This window comes from Sapajus apella, unplaced genomic scaffold, assembly GCF_009761245.1.
Source record: "Sapajus apella isolate SASKATOON/1434 unplaced genomic scaffold, GSC_monkey_1.0 scaffold14, whole genome shotgun sequence".
Taxonomy (NCBI): Eukaryota; Metazoa; Chordata; class Mammalia; order Primates; family Cebidae; genus Sapajus; species Sapajus apella.
The window spans coordinates 7330472-7347620 of NW_022436954.1; the positions used below are offsets into that span (position 1 = coordinate 7330472).

Consider the following 17149-nt stretch of genomic DNA (forward strand, 5'->3'; position numbering starts at 1 on the left):
ATTACAGGCGCCCACCACCACACCCGGCTAATTTTTGTATTTTTAGTGGAGACAAGGTTTCACCATGTTGGCCAGGCTGGTCTCAAACTCCTGATCTCAGGTGATCCACCCACCTCAGCCTCCGAAAGTGCTGGGATTACAGTGTGAGCCAGTGTCCAGCCTAAAGAGACCTTTACTAAAGTGTTGGTAAAATAAAAGGCTGGGCATGGTGGATCATACCTGTAATCCCAGAACTTTGGGAGGCTGACGTGGGTGGATCACTTGAGGTCAGGAGTTTGAGACCAGCCTGGCCAACATGGTGAAACCTAACCCTACCAAAAAAAAAAAAAAAAAAAAAAAAATAGAAAAATTATCCGGGTGTGGTGGTGCACACCTGTAGTCCCAGCTACTGGGGAGGTTGAGGTGAAAGAATCACTTGAACCTAGGAGGAAGAGGTTGCAGTGAGCTGAGGTCGCATCACTGCACTCCAGCCTGAGGGACACAGTGAGACCTTGTCACACACACACAAAGGCTGACACCAAAAAAATTAATAGTCTTGGCTGGGTGCAGTAGTTCACGATTGTAATCCCAGCACTTTGGGAGGCTGAGGTTGGCAGATCACGAGGTCAGGGGTTCGAGACCAGCCTGACCAACATGGTGACACCTCATCTCTACTAAAAATATAAAAATACACAAAAAATAGCTGGGCATGGTGGCACACACCTGTTATCCCAGCTTCTCGGGAGGCTGAGGCAGGAAAATCACTAGAACCCAGGAGGCGGAGGTTGCAGTGAGCTGAGATCATTCCATTGCACTCCAGCCTGGGCGACAGAACAAGACTCCGTCTCAAAACAAAATAAAACAAAAATTAATAGTCTTGGCCGGGCATGGTAGCTCATGCCTGTAATCTCAGCACTTTGGGAGGCCGAGACAGATGGATCACCTGAGATCAGGAGTTCCAGACCAGCCTGGCCAACATGGTGAAACCCTGTCTCTAGTAAAAATACAAAAATTAGCAGGGTGTGTAATCCCAGCTACTTGGAAGGCTGAGGCAGGAGAACCACTTGAACCCAGGAGACGGAGGTTGCAGTGAACTGAGATTATGCCACTGTACTTCAGCCTGGGTGACAGAGTGAGACCCCATTAAAAAAAAAAAAATTAAAAAATAAATTAGTAGTCTTTAGTCCTTGATCCAAGACATTATGAAATAAAAATGGCTTTTGTTTTTCAACCACAAGTTTCTGGTGGGAAAGAAGACCATGACAATGACCACTGGTAGAATTCAGTGGCACTTCCTTGATCCATGTTACGGCACCAGCAGTTTTCTCCACCACCGCTTCTGCACCAAGGGCGCAAATGGAAATAAAGTTGTTCCAGGAGAAATCATGAGATTCAGGAAGTTATTCAACCCTTTGAATATTTATCACCATTTGTATCTGTTGCTGAGCATTCACATAAAATAAATTATTCTTTGATGAGCAGTTGGTGCTGATACGGCAAGTCGAGCCACGTCTATAGGTTTGCTCATTTGTAAGGTGAAAGTAAAATTCTGTAAATAAGATCTCAGCTTTCTCTTCATGTGCGCAGCTAAATCTTTAACGAGTCCTGGTAACATCTGAAGTGGCACTGCTTTGAATTTTACTGACTTTTCATCCAGTGGGCATTCAGGAATGTCAGCTGTTCAAGACTTCATTAGTTTCTCAGCTATTGTGTGGGCTTTTCCAGCCAAAGCAAGGTGGCAACTTACCCTGTTAGACAGAGGCTTCAGTGACTTTTTCATTTCTCGTTTAAAAGCTGGAAGAAATTTTGGCTCTTAAAGAGCTCATAGTACATACACATAAAATATGTAATTCCTTTTTTCTTTAAACTCTAAATGATCTTGAAAGAATGTCACAACTTAACTGGTACCATAATACTATATGAAAATGTTCTGTCACCTAAGACACAATAAGGTACATTACGAACATTTATAAAGCTGAGAAGATAGCTTTCATTATAGTCTCATTTGTTTTCTTTTCTTTTAGTTCTTATTTACAGTTTTGCCCAGTTTCTTTAGAGTCCTCCTTTATGTTTGTTGATGTGTCCATTTCAGTATTTTTCAACATACAAGTTGCAGCTATGGGTTGAAAAAGCAAGTCTTCTAATCTCCCTTTTTTAAGACAACAATCCATCCTTAAATATAAGAAAAATATTACAAATTTTATTCTATTTTAGAATAAAATAAAGTGCTAAAGTTGTCAATAAAATTTTAGAAGTTAGGAGTTTTCTTAAAAGTTCTTACAAGCAAGTTTCACAAGTAGTACTTACTTCTTGTATTTCCTCGAAGGTTGCAGGAAAATGTTCAGATTTCAAAATAAGGATTTATTAGACAGTAATGAAGTATACAAAAGATGATAGCAGTTAGAACTAAAGAGAGCTAGTAAGAGCACAGAAGTAACCAAGAACAAACTGAGTTCATCAGTAAAACCTTCTATATTTTTACCTTAAAGTACTACCTTAAAAAATATAGAAAACACAAGAACAGAGAATTACACATTTCATTAGCCAGAAGAATGATGATGTCAGCACACATCATTTAGCCTCTGGAAAATGCCACTGTATACTGGTGAGGGAATGAGAGTGAAAAAGGAAACAATGGGTTAATGTTAGGATGAGCAGAATTTTGACTTCCTGTATCACCTGAAAGAGTCTGAGGGTCTCCAGACCACAATTAGAACCAAATTCAGTATCACAGTGTCCAAAATTCTCAGGTACCTCTCCAGATCTCTTCCAAGACAGGGTCTATACTTGTGGCATTCCCAATAGGTTAGAGGAAACAGCCTAGAATCAGCTTAAACCCCGTCACCAGGGAAACCAGAATGCTGTTCCTAATAAGTTGCCAAGCCTGGCTTTACTGAGAGAGGTGGCTCCAGAAACATTAAAAGGAAAAAACAAACATGTTTTCTAAAACAGCGAATCCTTAGATGCACAGAAATCAGAGGAATGAGAGAAAAAAAGAACCAGGTAGTCTGGGATGCTATACCTGAGGGAAATCTCAGAGTACCAAAATTCATATCCTGAGCCATGCCATAAACAGGGCACAGAAACAGGTTAGGGAGAGTGGAACGAGAGGATGAAAACCTGAGATGACTGGAACAAGGACATGATAATGAAGGAAGGGGATTCAAAGAAACCAAACAGAACAAAAGGAAGTCAAACAAGTCAGCAGAGGGGGCAAAAGGAAGAGGAAAATACAATGAAAAAAACAGTTCCTGATGAGTTCTTTTTTAAAAAAAATTTAAAAATTTTTGTAGCGATGAGCTCTCACTAGGTTGCCCAGGCTGACCTCAAGTGATTCTCCAGCCTCAAGTGATCCTCCCACTTCAGCCTCCCAAAGCACTGTGATTATGGGGGTTTGAGCCACTATGCCTGGCACCTCCATGAGTTCTGAGAGGACACTATAACCTTTCCCCAGCCACAGTTGCAATGTGAAAAAACTAAGCAACTTACCTGCTGCTCTGAGAAGGCATGAAGGCTCCAGAAATGGCAAGAAATGAAGATAAACAAGCAACCAATGGAGACCAAAATCTCAGCTCAAGATTCAAAGTCCACAAATTCCCAGGAGCAGCTCAGAAATGCCTGTGTCCCTTCAGGTCTCTGAAAGGGAGGTAACAAGAACCTGCCCTTGAAGGCCACTCTACTAGGGAAAAAGGAACCTACAATTATGGGCTGTTAAGTTCCCACATGGTCTTTAAGAGAAACAGGGAGCTTTCTCCTGTCATCAAAGGGTCAATACTGTACTTGAAGAAAGGAACACAGCTGAGTGTGATGGCTCACATCAAGGGCAAGGTGGGAGGATCACTTGAGGCCAGATGTTCAAGACCAGCCTAGGCAACATATCGAGAACCCATGAGAAAAAGCAGTGGGGGAAGAAAGAAAAAAAAAAAAAGAAAAGGGGGCCACAGTAGCTCAGGCCAGTTCTCCTGGAGCTTCAGGAAGCGAGGCTTCGCGGTTGAGGCTAGCCTAGGCAACATAAGAACCTCTCATTCACTTAAAAAAAAAGAGAGAGAGAGAAAAAAGAAAAAAAAAAAAGGAACATGATGAAATGAATCCCTGCTCTTGGTGGGGCTTTGTAGAGAATCCTAGGGCTTCCCCTCTGACACTCAGATCTCAACTCTCAAAAACCCAAGCTCTGGTGACTTTGGATTTGGCCTTCCAGCCATGGATGAGGCTGCACATCCACCACTATCATTTGCAACACAAAAATATAGGCAGGCAGCTGGTGGTGGTTTTTTTTCTCTAATCAAGAAAACCATCTAATCTTGATGACTTATAAAAAATGAGCTAAGGCTGGGTGCGGTGGCCCATGCCTGTAATCCCAGCACTTTGGGAGGCCGAGGCGGGTGGACCATGAGGTCAAGAGATCGAGACCATCCTGGCCAACATGGTGAAGCCCCGTCTCTACTAGAAATACAAAAATCAGCCAGGCGTTTGGCATGCGCCTGTAGTCCCAGCTATTTGGGAGGCTGAGGCGGAAGAATCACTTGAATCTGGAAGGTAGAGGTTGCGTGAGCCGAGACTGCGCCACTGTGCTCCAGCCTGGTGACAGAGCAAGACTCCGTCTCAAGAAAAAAAAAAAAAAAATGAGCTGAAAGTGCTCTCAGAAGTACATAAATTTCTCCAGAAGAATTCCATTTTTTTTTTTTTTTCAAATAGGTGATTGGTAAAAAAGCAAACTAACTAGGTCAAGTGTGGTGGCTCACACCTGTAATCCCAGCACTTTGGGAGGCCAAGGCAGGCGGATCACAAGGTCAGGAGCTCAAGACCAGCCTGGCCAACATTGCAAAACCCCATCCCTAAAATACAAAAAAAAAAAAAATTAGCCGGGCATGGTGGCAGGTGCCTGTAATCCTAGCTACTCAGGAGGCCAAGGCAGGAGAATCGCTTGAACCTGGGAGGTGGAGGCTGCAGTGAGCCAAGACTGTACCATCACTCCAGCCTGGGTGACAAGAGCAAGACTCCATCTCAAAAAAAAAAAAAAGCAAAAATAAACAGTTTTTATATTTTTATCTTTTTTTTTTTTAAGATAGGGTTTCACCATGATGGCCAGGAGTTCAGGCGGAAGAATCGCTTGAACCTGGGAGGTAGAGGTTGCAGTGAGCCAAGACTGCGCCACTGTGCTCCGGCCTGGTGACAGAGCAAGACTCCGTCTCAAGAAAAAAAAAATGAGCTGAAAGTGCTCTCAGAAGTACATAAATCTCTCCAGTAGCATTCCATTTTTTTTTCAAATACGTGATTGGTAAGAAAGAAAACTAACTAGGTCAAGTTGAACTCCTGACCTCAGGTGATCCACCTACCTCAGCCTCCCAAAGTGCTAGGATTACAGGCATGAGCCACTGCGCCCAGCATAAAAATAAACAATTAAAAAATATATATTAGAGCCTGGCACGGTGGCTCACGCCTGTAATCCTAGCACTTTAGGAGGCCGAGGCGGGTGGATCACGAGGTCAAGAGATCGAGACCATCCTGGTCAACACGGTGAAACCCCGTCTCTACTAAAAATACAAAAAATTAGCTGGGCATGGTGGTGCATGCCTGTAATCCCAGCTACTCAGGAGGCTGAGGCAGGAGAATTGCCTGAACCCGGGAGGCGGAGGTTGCGGTGAGCCGAGATCGCGCCATTGCACTCCAGCCTGGGTAACGAGAGCGAAACTCCGTCTCAAAAAAAAAAAAAAAAAAAAAAAAAAATATATATATATATATATATATATATATATATTAGAAAAAGCACCTATAGGACCCCAGTAGCTTGAAGATGCCAGGAGAACAACATTTTTTCAACTGACTACAAAGAAATCCCAAACATCACCCCTTATACTGACCTAGAGTTGTGTTGTGCTCAGATAAAATTCACTGTGTTGTTCAACTCGAACAATAATGACAATGATTATTCTGCTGTGCCAGGCGCTATTCTAAGTGCTTTCTATTCATTAACTCTTTTAATACTCACAACAGCTATACCTATAAGATAGGTACTGCTTTTCTCCCATTTTACAGAACAGCAAACAGGCACAAAGGGATGCTAAGATCACAGGAGAGGATGATCCAGGATTCTAATACAGGAAATCTAGCCACAAAACCTGCTCTTATTGTTTGAAACAAAGTCTCACTTTGTTGCCCAGACTGGAGTGCAGTGGCACATCTCCGTTCACTGCAATCTCCACCTCCTGGGTTCAAGCGATTCTCCTGCCTCAGCCTTCTGAGTAGTTAGGACTACAGGTGTACACCACCACACTGGGCTAATTTTTGTATTTTTAGTAGAGATGGGGTTTTACCATGTTGGCCAGGCTGGTCTCAAACTCCTGACTTCAAGTGATCTGCCTGTCTTGGCCTCCCAAAGTGCTGGGATTACAGCTGTGAGCCACTGCCCCCAGCCCATAAAACCTGCTCTTAACCAGAGTGGAACCACCTATTGGAAGTCAGGAAGTATTGGACTCTCCTCTCGACTGTGCCATAAGCTCCACATAATCAGTATGCTTTGTGAGACGGAGCTGGCCTAAGGAACCCCACTTCTTGTGACGGGAGAACCAGTAATTCAAACTTTCATGGGCAAAAAGATAAAGCAACAACCCCCAATGCCTTCAACACTACATGCAAAGGTAGCCAGTGAGAGTCTTCTGTGGCAAAGAAGCAGGAAGTGATGGGGTGAGTGAACTTCCAGAAGGCGGAGTGGATCAGGTGTGACCTGAAGTCCCAGTACTCTGCAAGCTGAAGTGAGAGAGTCACCTAAGACTAGGAGTTTGAGGCTGCAGTGAGCTATGATCACACCACTGCACACTAGCCTGAGTGACAGGGTGAGACTTTAGTCTCTTTTTTTTTTTCCCTCAAGGAAGAGATGTTAAGACTCTGCCTCTTAAAAACAAGGCCAGGCGCTGTGGCTCATGCCTGTAATCCCAGCACTTTGGGAGGTCGAGGAGGGCGGATCACCTGAAGTCACAAGTTCAAGACTAGCCTTGCCAACATGGCGAAACCTCGTCTCCACTAAAAATACAAAAATTTGCCGGGCTTGGTGGCACATGCCTGTAATCCCAGCTATTCGGGAGGCTGAGGCAGGAGAATCAATTGAACCCAGGAGGCGGAGGTTGCAGTGAGCCAAGATTGCACCACTGCACTGCAGCGTGGTAACAGAAACAACAACAACAACAACAACAACAACAAAAAGAAGGTGGAGAAAAAGGGAGCCACCATGCATATGGGATATCAGAAACCAAAGCAAAACTCCTACTGAAATGGTCATCAGAAGCAATGAGTAACTCACTGTATTACCAACAGGGCTACCAGCCCTCAAGGACAAGGTCTAGGCTGGAGCCCTGTCTGCAGGTAGTTATACTAATTACTAAACCTTCATATTTTGGCATTTCCTGCTTAGCTGGGAGACTGGGAAACAATCCTACCTGGCTGGGCCTTGCTCCCTGACAAAGACTCCCTACTGCTATTGCAGGAAGTGTCGGCACACATGGTGACCGGCAGCTCCCCCCTTTTCTACAGGTTGTTTCTTGTGGCTGAAGTGCCTGTAAGCTGCCAAAGAGCATAAATATTATTTCTCTCTTTTCTTTCCCAGCAGGCCTGAACCGACAGTCCCACTGCGGACCAAAAAAGGCCTGGGGTGTCACTGAATTTAGCAGTCAGATAATAGCAGTCAGCAGTCCTGATCCCCTTCCAGACCCATAAATGAGGAGCCAAAAGCAGACCCAGTCCCTTCCTCCTGGCCAGGCTGAGGGCCTTTTGCCAAGCTGTGAATTGGGAAGGGGGCCCCAGAAAAGGAGTCTTAGAGCTTCCAGTGAAAGGTGTATAAAGCAAAGCTGCCTTCAGGTTCAGCATACAGTGAGAGAAAGCCTCCTCCCTGGAGTGAAGGAACAGCTCCGAGACCCATTCAGTGTTTGGGGAGGAGGGGTTGTTTACAGATAGATGTCTTCCAAACTTACGCCTCATCGAACACAGCCCCAAAGGAGGCAGACCTTTGTATTGCCAACTTCCCAAAGAGCACAGAAGAAAATAGGCCGAGGCTGTCCAAAACCAGCTTGACTGGTTCTACAGAGAAGCCCCTGGTCTGCTCCGCCTTCCTCATGTTAAGAAGAAAAAGGCCAAAAAGGTGGCTGGGAGCCAGTCACTGAACACAGCCCTCTTCCTGCCCACACCAGTTGTCCCTCGGGATACCTAGCCACCAGTATCAGCGTCCATCTCCCTCCCTCTCCTACCAAATCATTTGTTCATTATTTGGTTTTATAAACCTAAAACTAACGATTTGGTGTGAAAAAAATAATAAATTTACTTTTGCCCTTTTCTAATGAGAAATGTAAGGAATAACTGCAAGCAGGGGGAAATAAGTGCAAACCCAGAGACAGACATCTGCGGGAAGAACCCCCACAGGGACCGAGAAAGCTTATTTATCCTGAGATGGGGTCTCACTGTGTTATCTAGGCTGGAATGCAGTGGCATCATTGGCTCACCGCAACCTCTGCCTCCTGGGTTCAAGCAATTCTTCTGCCTCAGCCTCCCGAGTAGCTAGGACTACAGGCGCCCACCACCACACCGGACTAATTTTTGTATTTTTAGTAGAGACAGGGTTTCAGCATGTTGGCCAGGATGGTCTCAATCTCTTGACCTCATGATCCGCCCGCTTCGACCTCCCAAAGGGCTGGGATTACAGGTGTGAGCCACCATGCTCTGCCAGGTAACTTATTAAAAAATTTTTTGTCCAGGTGCGGTAGCTCACACCTGTAATCCCAGCACTTTGGGAGGTCAAGGAGGACAGATCACGAGGTCAGGAGTTTGAGACCAGCCTGACCAACATGGTGAAACCCTGTCTCTACTAAAAATACAAAAATTAGCCGGGCATGGTGGCATGCACCTGTAGTCCTAGCTAATTGGGAGACTGAGGCAGGAGAATTGCTTGAACCCGGGAGGCAGAGGTTACGGTGAGCTGAGATCGCGCCACTGTACTCCCACCTAGGTGACAGAGCGAGACTCCATCTCAAAAAAAAAAAAAAAAAAAAAAAAAAAAAAGATGAACAATGACCTTCAATGGCCTATACCAAAAAGGAAGGGGTGGGGGCAGTAATGTTCTGCTCAGGAGTTAGGACTTTCAGGGTTAACCTGGGGATAGCTTGGCTCTCCAGCAGTGGGAAGAGGGTGACTTCCTCCCCCATGAGGTTTGTAAAGGCTTACTCTTCCCTTTGCTGAGACAGAAGGGGGAAAATGCATAGATAACACTTCAGTGACTCACTCATGTTTGATGAAGGCTGGGAAAAAGCCTGGAGAATCCAAGCTTCAAGCACAAAACATACAAATACTGGAACCTCCCGTCAAGAGAAGGAAATTCAGCCACCTATCTGGTTTGTCATTTTGCTGAACTTCCTCTGAAGGAGGAAGCGCCAGGTTTAAACTCCACCCACCCTTTCCACATCCCTCTCAATTTTTGCTTTGATGGGAAAGTAGGGAAACTGGCAGCCCCACCATGGCTAAAAGAGAATCAAATCCTTTCCATACGTCTTCTGAAAGCAGAGGCCTGACAGCTCCAATCCACAGCTTAACCAAGCAGAGGGAGTAGAGGCTGGTCCTGGTTACTGTAGGAAAGCCTCATCAGGCAGTCTCGGGGAAGGACGATGACCACCCTCCTCACCCTTTCCATCTGCTGAGGTTACTTCATCCCAATCCATTAATGGGCTTCAAGTGCTGCTGGGGGGAGTCCATTTAGCAGAGAAGCTATCCTGGGGCCAAAGGTGGCGCCCACCCACTACCCCATTTGTCGATAATGGGCCACAAAGTCTGAGGCTTGGCTGCACTCTAGGCATAAAATATTCATTCAAGTCGACATAATACATATGTAGGAACCTCATGGAAGCTCCCGGGAGAAGAGAAATGCCAGCCAGGTGGCTAAGTGCTCAATGGGAAAGAGTTCATGAAGGCCTGGGTTAGTCCTGATCAAATGCCCACTGAGAATTGGGTTGTTCTGTCCAAAAGGGAAACAATCTAGTCTGAGAAGTTCTGACTCCCAAGAGCTCTAACCCTGCAAACCTCTTAAGCAAACAAGTCTCAATCTTTTCATACCTCACAGGCACCAAATCTGCTTAGGACATTTATGCTGAGAAAAATCTCCAGCCCAATCTTTGGTTAGTCTGAAAGATTCAGTTATCCCTGTGTAAATTTTATTTTAATCTGAAGCAGGGCCAAGTTTCAACAACTGCCTTTTATCTATCTGCTTAGCTACTTCCCGAAGTCCACAAATTGGAGAAAATTATTATTTTTTTTTCTGAGATAGTGTTTCGCTCTATCACCCAGGCTGGAGTGCAGTGGTGCGAACATAGCTCAATGCAGTCTCAACCTCCCTGGCTCAAGCCATCCTCCTGCCTCAGCCTCCTGTGCAGCTGCGACAACAGGCATGCACCACCACGCCCAGCTAAATTTAAAAATAATCTTTGTAGAGATGGAGTCTCACTTTGTTGATCAGGTTGGTCTTGAACTCCTGGCCACAAGCAATCCTCCTGCCTTACCTTCCCAAAGTGCCAGGAATACAGGTGTGAGCCATGGTGCCTGACCAGAGAGAGAAATTATGATAATTTACTAGGTAAAGTTACTTTTACCAGGTCCAAAAGTTACAATATGGTAATTCTATGAACTCCAAGGACTCCCAAAGCCCTTGCTCTAACACTTCCTTCCTGATCTCTAGGGTCAAGCTGAAAGTGACACTATTTGATCTAACATTCATTTACATTCCTGACCAGAAGGTAGCAACTTGGCCAGAATCAAAGGACAGAGTGAGAATTAGCACCAGGGCACACTGCTGAACAGCTCAGAGTGTGCAGTGAGAAGCTAGCTAGCTGAGCCAATCTACCTAAGTGACACCAAAAACAAAAAACATATTTATCCAGCAGATCACCTGAGGTCAGGAGTTCGAGACCAGCTTGGCCAACATGGCAAAACCCCATCTCTACTAAAAATACAAAGATTAGCTAGGTGTGGTGGTGGGCACCTGTAGTCCCAGCTACTCTAGGAGGCTGAGGCAAGAGAATCACCTAAACCCAGGAAGCGGAGGTTGACCAAGTGAATGTGAGACCAAGACTGTGTTACTGCACTCCAGCCTGGGCGACAGAGCAAGACTCTGTCCCCCCGTCAAAATACACACACACACACACCTCCAGAGTCAAGACTGGGGTCCAATGAATAGTGTGTTTGGAGTGGTTCAGCTGTTCTTTACCAGATCTTGTAACTTAGTTTTCTTCACCAGTACTTCCAAACTCCCTGTCCTAGAACTGAGAGAATAAACAATGCCACTCACTGCCTAGAAGCCTGACAGCAGCCCCCTCCCTTACCCACTGCAGCAGAAGTGGGGTGAGTTTTCTCTTAATCCCTCTCTCACAGTTTCTGAGGCCCAGAGGTGGGGCAGGTCTCAAGTTGAGTAGCCTCTCCCCCCAGATGTTATGGAAAACTTAAGCAGGTGAAGTCTGGAAGCTGGACCTTTCTCCAGGCTTGCCTGTTACTGCTGCTGCTGGCTTGAAGACAAACAGTCATCTTGCTGATTGCTTTCACAACTGCCAAGCTTCTAGGCCAGCGGAACCATTTGGAAAAGAAGTGAACAGAAAGCTCAGCTCACAGATGAAGAATCCCCAAAACTACCAGCCCCAGATTAGAACCCTCCTTCTGCAAAAGAAGTCTGTGGCTGTGAAAAAGCACATTTGGAATCAGATGTTACAAAAACCATCTTAAAGACAGAGCTTGGCCAGACGTGGTGGCTCACGCCTGTAATCCCACAGCTTTGGGAAGCCAAGATGCGCAAATCACCTGAGGTCCAAGACCAGCCTGACCAACATGGAGAAACCTCATCTCTACTAAAAATACAAAATTAGCCGGGCATGGCAGCACACACCTGTAATCCCAGCTACTCGGGAGGCTGAGACAGGAGAATTGCTTGAACCCGGAAGGCAGAGGTTGCAGTGAGCCAAGACTATGCCATTGCACTCTAGCCTGGGCAACAAGAGCAAAACTCCATCTCAAAAAAAAAAACAAAAAAAACCGGACTCAACTTTTTTTTTAATCTCCTACTTTCACTGTTATAAGCAAAGTCAACAGCAAACTCGCACTCTCTGCGACGCAAGGTTTATTTTTATTCTTCAATATTTTGTGTCTGCGTGTTTCAGATGTGATCAAAGGTCTCCTGGAAACAGGTTCTCATCACCCACATTTTTAAAGACGGAGAGGAAGAGCAAGAAAAGAGACTGGAGACAACCAGTGGTGTTTGTTTACCTATTTTCTGGTAAAACCAGTTTAAATAATTTAAATAAGGTGACAGAGAACTTTCAGGGGGAGGAAATCAGCCCAACTAAATCCCCTTTTTAAAAAAATAACATTAAGACTACAGTAATGACCAAGCTTCCATGACCACTTTAGCTAAAATCACAACAGGACCAAGAAGAGGTTTCACTTGGTGGCATGATCTGTTCTCTATTCTCGAAGGCCAGTGTTTGATATTCCTGGCCTTGTGACCTGAGGAGCTGCTGCTTCTCCTTTTTCCTGTTTTAAAGAATACAAAAATCAGGCTGGGCTCGGTAGCTCACACCTGTAATCCCAGCACTTTGGGAGGCTAAGGCAGGTGGATCACAAGGTCAGGAGATTGAGACTATCCTGGCCAACATGGTGAAATCCTGTCTCTACTAAAATACAAAAAATTAGCCGGGCGTGGTGGTGCACACCTGTAGTCCCAGCTACTCTGGAGGCTGAGGCAGGGGAATTGCTTGAACCAGTGGGGCAGAGATTGCAGTGAGCCAAGATCACACCACTGCAATCCTGCCTGGGAGACAGAGCAAGACTCTGCCTCAAAAAAAAAAAAGAATACAGGAATGTGAATGGAATAGGTGCATCCAAGGTTTTCCAAAGTTCCTGCTTTTACTGGAATGAGGCTTAATATTAAGTCAATACTGTGACTGGCTACCCTGAGAACAACAGAAGGTATAAAGGGCTAAGGAGAATCTAAGTCCATAATGAGTAGAAATAGGATGGGTAAATTCATAATTGGAACAGGATGACAATGTATGCAGCTACTGCTCTGGGCAAAGTTAGCAAAGAGCAAAGAGCTTACTTACATTCCAAAATGGTCACCGATTGCTGCTATCATGAAATCAGTGGATATGCACTACGGTGGATTCCCTACTATATGCTCAGCAGTATGCTAGGCATGTAAAGAGGAGAGGAAATCAACACACGCATCACAAGAAAAACACCATGGCAGTAAGACATTTACCTTTAGTAAACGGCACAAAGAAACCACATTGAGGCAGTCTGCTACTCTGCTCTGCTGAACACAATGCCCCCCAACCAGCCTCACTGAGAGAGCAGGCACTCCACCGCCACTCCCCAAATGCCTGAGGGTGCCAGTCAGTCACTTGGCCTCCTTCTACCAGCTCATGATCAACAGTCTGGGAAAGTTCTCTAGTTAGGCAGGGTTTACCTGCTCAAACAAACGTTGTGAGAGGAAAAAGGATGGAATAAGCAACCTCAAGAGGACCTAGAGAAAGTGATTCCCAGTAAGGAGAAAGACACAGTTGGCAAGCAAGGGAGAGAAAGACTGTGAGACAGAGAACACGCTCCTCTCTCCAAAGACCTCTGTCCCATGCAGAACCAGCTGCCAAACCCAATGATGAAATGGAAATCAACCATCCCTCCCTCTCAACCCCTATTTCACCCCCAGAAGCAAATAATCCACAAGTAATAAAAGGGTCAACCCTGCAGAGAAAAACTCTGTCTAGAACTTCTCTTGAGTTCCCAACTGCCCAGATTGCAGAGAGCCAGAGGGTGACAAAACAGAAAAACACAGTAAATGAAAGGAGGTAAGATTTTTCAGAGAAGAATCTTCACATGCAAGAGTACAACTGCTCTACTGGGCTACAAAGAAAGAAGGGAGTAAAAGGGAAACCTAAACGATGGAATGAGGGGAAAGAAGGCAAAAAGCACAGCAGCCCTGGGGCAGACGCGCTCCTTTTTCAAGTCAAGTTTTTTGACCTAGGAAAGTTCTCCACCAATAAAGGTGTGACAGGCAGGGGACTCTCCACAGAGCAGTCAGCAAAGGACGCTGGAGTCGGTGAAGGGGAGTGGTGGAAAGTGAATGCCTCTCTGCTCAAAACTGAGATGACCCAGAAAGACTAAGACTTGGGTGACAAACCATAGCACTGATTGCCAGGACGAGGGGGGACCGTGTAGAGTCGTGAGGCTGAGGTGTAGCTCAAGAAACTAGCATGCAAAACACCTGGACTTCCTGGGAATTACAGAGACTAGCCGATAGGAACAGAATGGATCCAAGCATGGTGGGGGACACATACGACATGAAGAAGTCAGGAAACTGACGTGGAGACGCAGGGCAACCCTGATTAAAAGGCACAGTAAGGAAGATGGGGTGAGGGTAGAGAAACAGGAAGGCAACAAGCAAGGAAGATACTCTGAGAAGTGCCAGGCACGGGAGTGAAGACACGGAAAGGCATCATGGTTTGTGTTCCAGTGTACAGACAGAAAGGCAAAAACTGTGATGCAGCGAGGTCCGGGAAAAGACTGAGCAACAGGTTGTGTTAACACGGTGGGGCCAAGTGTCTTTCCGTTGGGAGGAAGAGCCCAGAAGGCTGGTAGAGCATTCACAGAGAGAAACAGGAGGCCCAGAGACTTAAAAGCCAAACTCGGAGGAAAGAGAACAAGAGGGATCCAAAGACTCTGAAGGGAGTGATGATTGGAACCCCAAAGGCAACCTGTGGGAAAACTACGCGCATGACAGCTGTGGGAAACACGGAAGCGACAAATGCCAGCGCCAGGATTCAGGGAGCTCCTGGAGAAAAGAAGGGAAAGTGATGAGCAAAGAGTAGGCGAAGGATTTGGAAAGGTGATGAGGGTGGAGCTGGTGGGTTGCAAGCAAGAGGGAGAGCACAATTTGGAAAACGACGAAGCAGGGTAGAAAATATGAGGGAACCGCAAGGGGCCAAGATCGAGAGCACAGTCCAGAGCAAGGACCCTGAGGGTGATAACCAGAGACTAGCAGAACCGGTGCGGGCGGAGGGGAAGCAAGGCAGGAGAGACGAAGGAAGAGGTGGACAAAGATCTGTGGCAAATCGCGGGGTGCTGCTATTCGAGGGGCAGGAGGGTGGCTGCTTTAAGCGTGGGTGGAGGAAGACCAGAAAGGCCCCTGAGAGAAAAAGGGAAGAGAAAGGGAAGCTGGGGAGGTGACACAGAAGAGCGCAGGAGGGTGGTGAGGGGAGAAGGGGGGTTGGCAGAAAGACAAGTGTACAGCTTGGAGTCAGGACAAGGTGGGTCCCAGGTCAGGACTCGGAAGCGGGATGTGCGGGGCCGGAGCCGAGAGCCGGATGACAGGGCAGCCGAGGCTTGCAGGATGGCAGCAGGGGCACAAGGAGAGTAGAGGGAGGAGGCTCCGCAAGGTGCAAGGGGCCCAGCCAAAGAATTCAGGGAGCCCTCAGGGCTCCTTACCTGCTCCGTGTCCCTCTCGTTCAGCGTGGGTAGGGGGGTCCGGGCGCTGGACATGGCGCCGGTATCTCGGGGGAGGGAACCGAGAAGCTTGGAGGAAGGGAGGGAAGGGAAGGCGCGGAGCCCGGCCGGGCGGGGCTTCTCACAGCAGGAGCACCCGCCGCATGGGCCCCGGCCGGGGGTGCGGGGAGGCCGGGCAGCCGCTCACGCCAGCCCGGGGATGCGCCGCTCGGGCTAGGCCGCGCCGGCTCCGAGCGGCTCCGGACCGCACCCCCCCGACCCCCGGCTGGGCTGTGCCGCCCTTCGGCCGGGCCGCGCCGCTCCGCCTACTCTCTGCCGCCGCAGCCGGCCGCCTGCCTCGCTCCTCCCCTGCCCTCAGCGGCACTGCTCCGCGCCCGGCACACAGGCAGCCGCCGCCGGACCTGCTGCTCCCAACATGGCCGCCACCACCGCCGGCCCTCGGCTCTTTCCGCCGGCAGCAGCCGGAAACATCCGAAGCGGCTAGAAAAGGGAGGTGGAGCGCGCCTTCTCCTCCCGGCCACAGACTACGGGTGAATTCCGGAAACAGCCGAAGAAGGTAACCCCCGGGGACGCGCGCACCTCCTTGATTCCGAGGACGAAGCTTCGGCTCTGTTTACGGAAATTCACGAAGTCACCCCGGGTATCTACCCCTCCGCTCCCTTACACAACCATCCAGCCACGCCCACCGGCCTTCCCCCGCCCACTTCGAGGGCTTTCGGCAGTTTCCGGAAACACCCGAAGCTGCTCCGCGTGCTGAGCCGGCCACGCCCCCTCCCGCCGCGCTGCTGAGGGCGGTCGTCGGCCATTTCCGGCAACACCCGAGGCCCTCCGAGCCCTCGGTCGTTTCCCTGGGTGGCTCTCGGAGTCTGATTCGCTTCGTGTCTTTCCGTCAGTTTTCGGGTATTTTCAAATCTTGAACAGGAAGCGTCGGTCACCTGTCCGTGCTTGAGATTTGACTAAATACAAAACAAAGTTGTTAGCCGTCCCTGCGATTAGCATCCTCTGGTTCCATAGCAACTTCCTGTCTGCATTTCTGTCCGTCTGTCGGTCAGCTCATAAAATCCACCTCCCTTTTATGATCTAGCCTATCAACATACCTGTCAAGTGCAGAATCAGTCTACTGCCTGTCTGCCCCCTATCCACCACTTGCCATCGTCTATCTTGGCTTCTATGAATCCCGCATCTAGTCCGCAGGGCTCGGCAAGGCCCCAGGCAGGCCCAGGGCAGCGTCCTCTGCACTGGATGCGGGAGTGTCCAGGGTCCTGCAGTTCAGCCCCAGCTCTGCCAAGTGAAAATGCTGCGTGAGGCCGGGCGCGGTGGCTCACGCCTGTAATCCTAGCACTTTGGGAGGCCGAGGCGGGTGGATCACGAGGTCAAGAGATCGAGACCATCCTGGTCAACACGGTGAAACCCCGTCTCTACTAAAAATACAAAAAATTAGCTGGGCATGGCGGCGCGTGCCTGTAATCCCAGCTACTCGGGAGGCTGAGGCAGGAGAATTGCCTGAACCTAGGAGGCGGAGGTTGCGGTGAGCCGAGATCGCGTCATTGCACTCCAGCCTAGGTAACAAGAGTGAAACTCTGGCCGGGCGCGGTGGCTCAAGCCTGTAATCCCAGCACTTTGGGAGGCCGAGGCGGGTGGATCACGAGGTCAA

General features: G+C 47.9%; 1 protein-coding gene across 12 annotated transcripts in view; it reads right to left on the reverse strand.

The window, feature by feature from the left end:
• Positions 1-16141, reverse strand: part of MARK2 (microtubule affinity regulating kinase 2) — a 71143-nt gene extending 55002 nt beyond the window's left edge. For 3 of the 12 annotated variants that reach the window (XM_032283022.1, XM_032283030.1, XM_032283023.1), the window contains exon 1: positions 15478-16139. In XM_032283022.1, the coding sequence (XP_032138913.1) occupies positions 15478-15531 (54 nt within the window). In that variant the 5' untranslated portion in view covers positions 15532-16139. Of the gene's footprint in view, positions 1-15477 lie in introns of all 12 variants that reach the window. The other 9 variants (XM_032283026.1, XM_032283025.1, XM_032283032.1 and 6 more) reach the window with 7 other exon arrangements.
• Positions 16142-17149: the final 1008 nt, after the last annotated feature.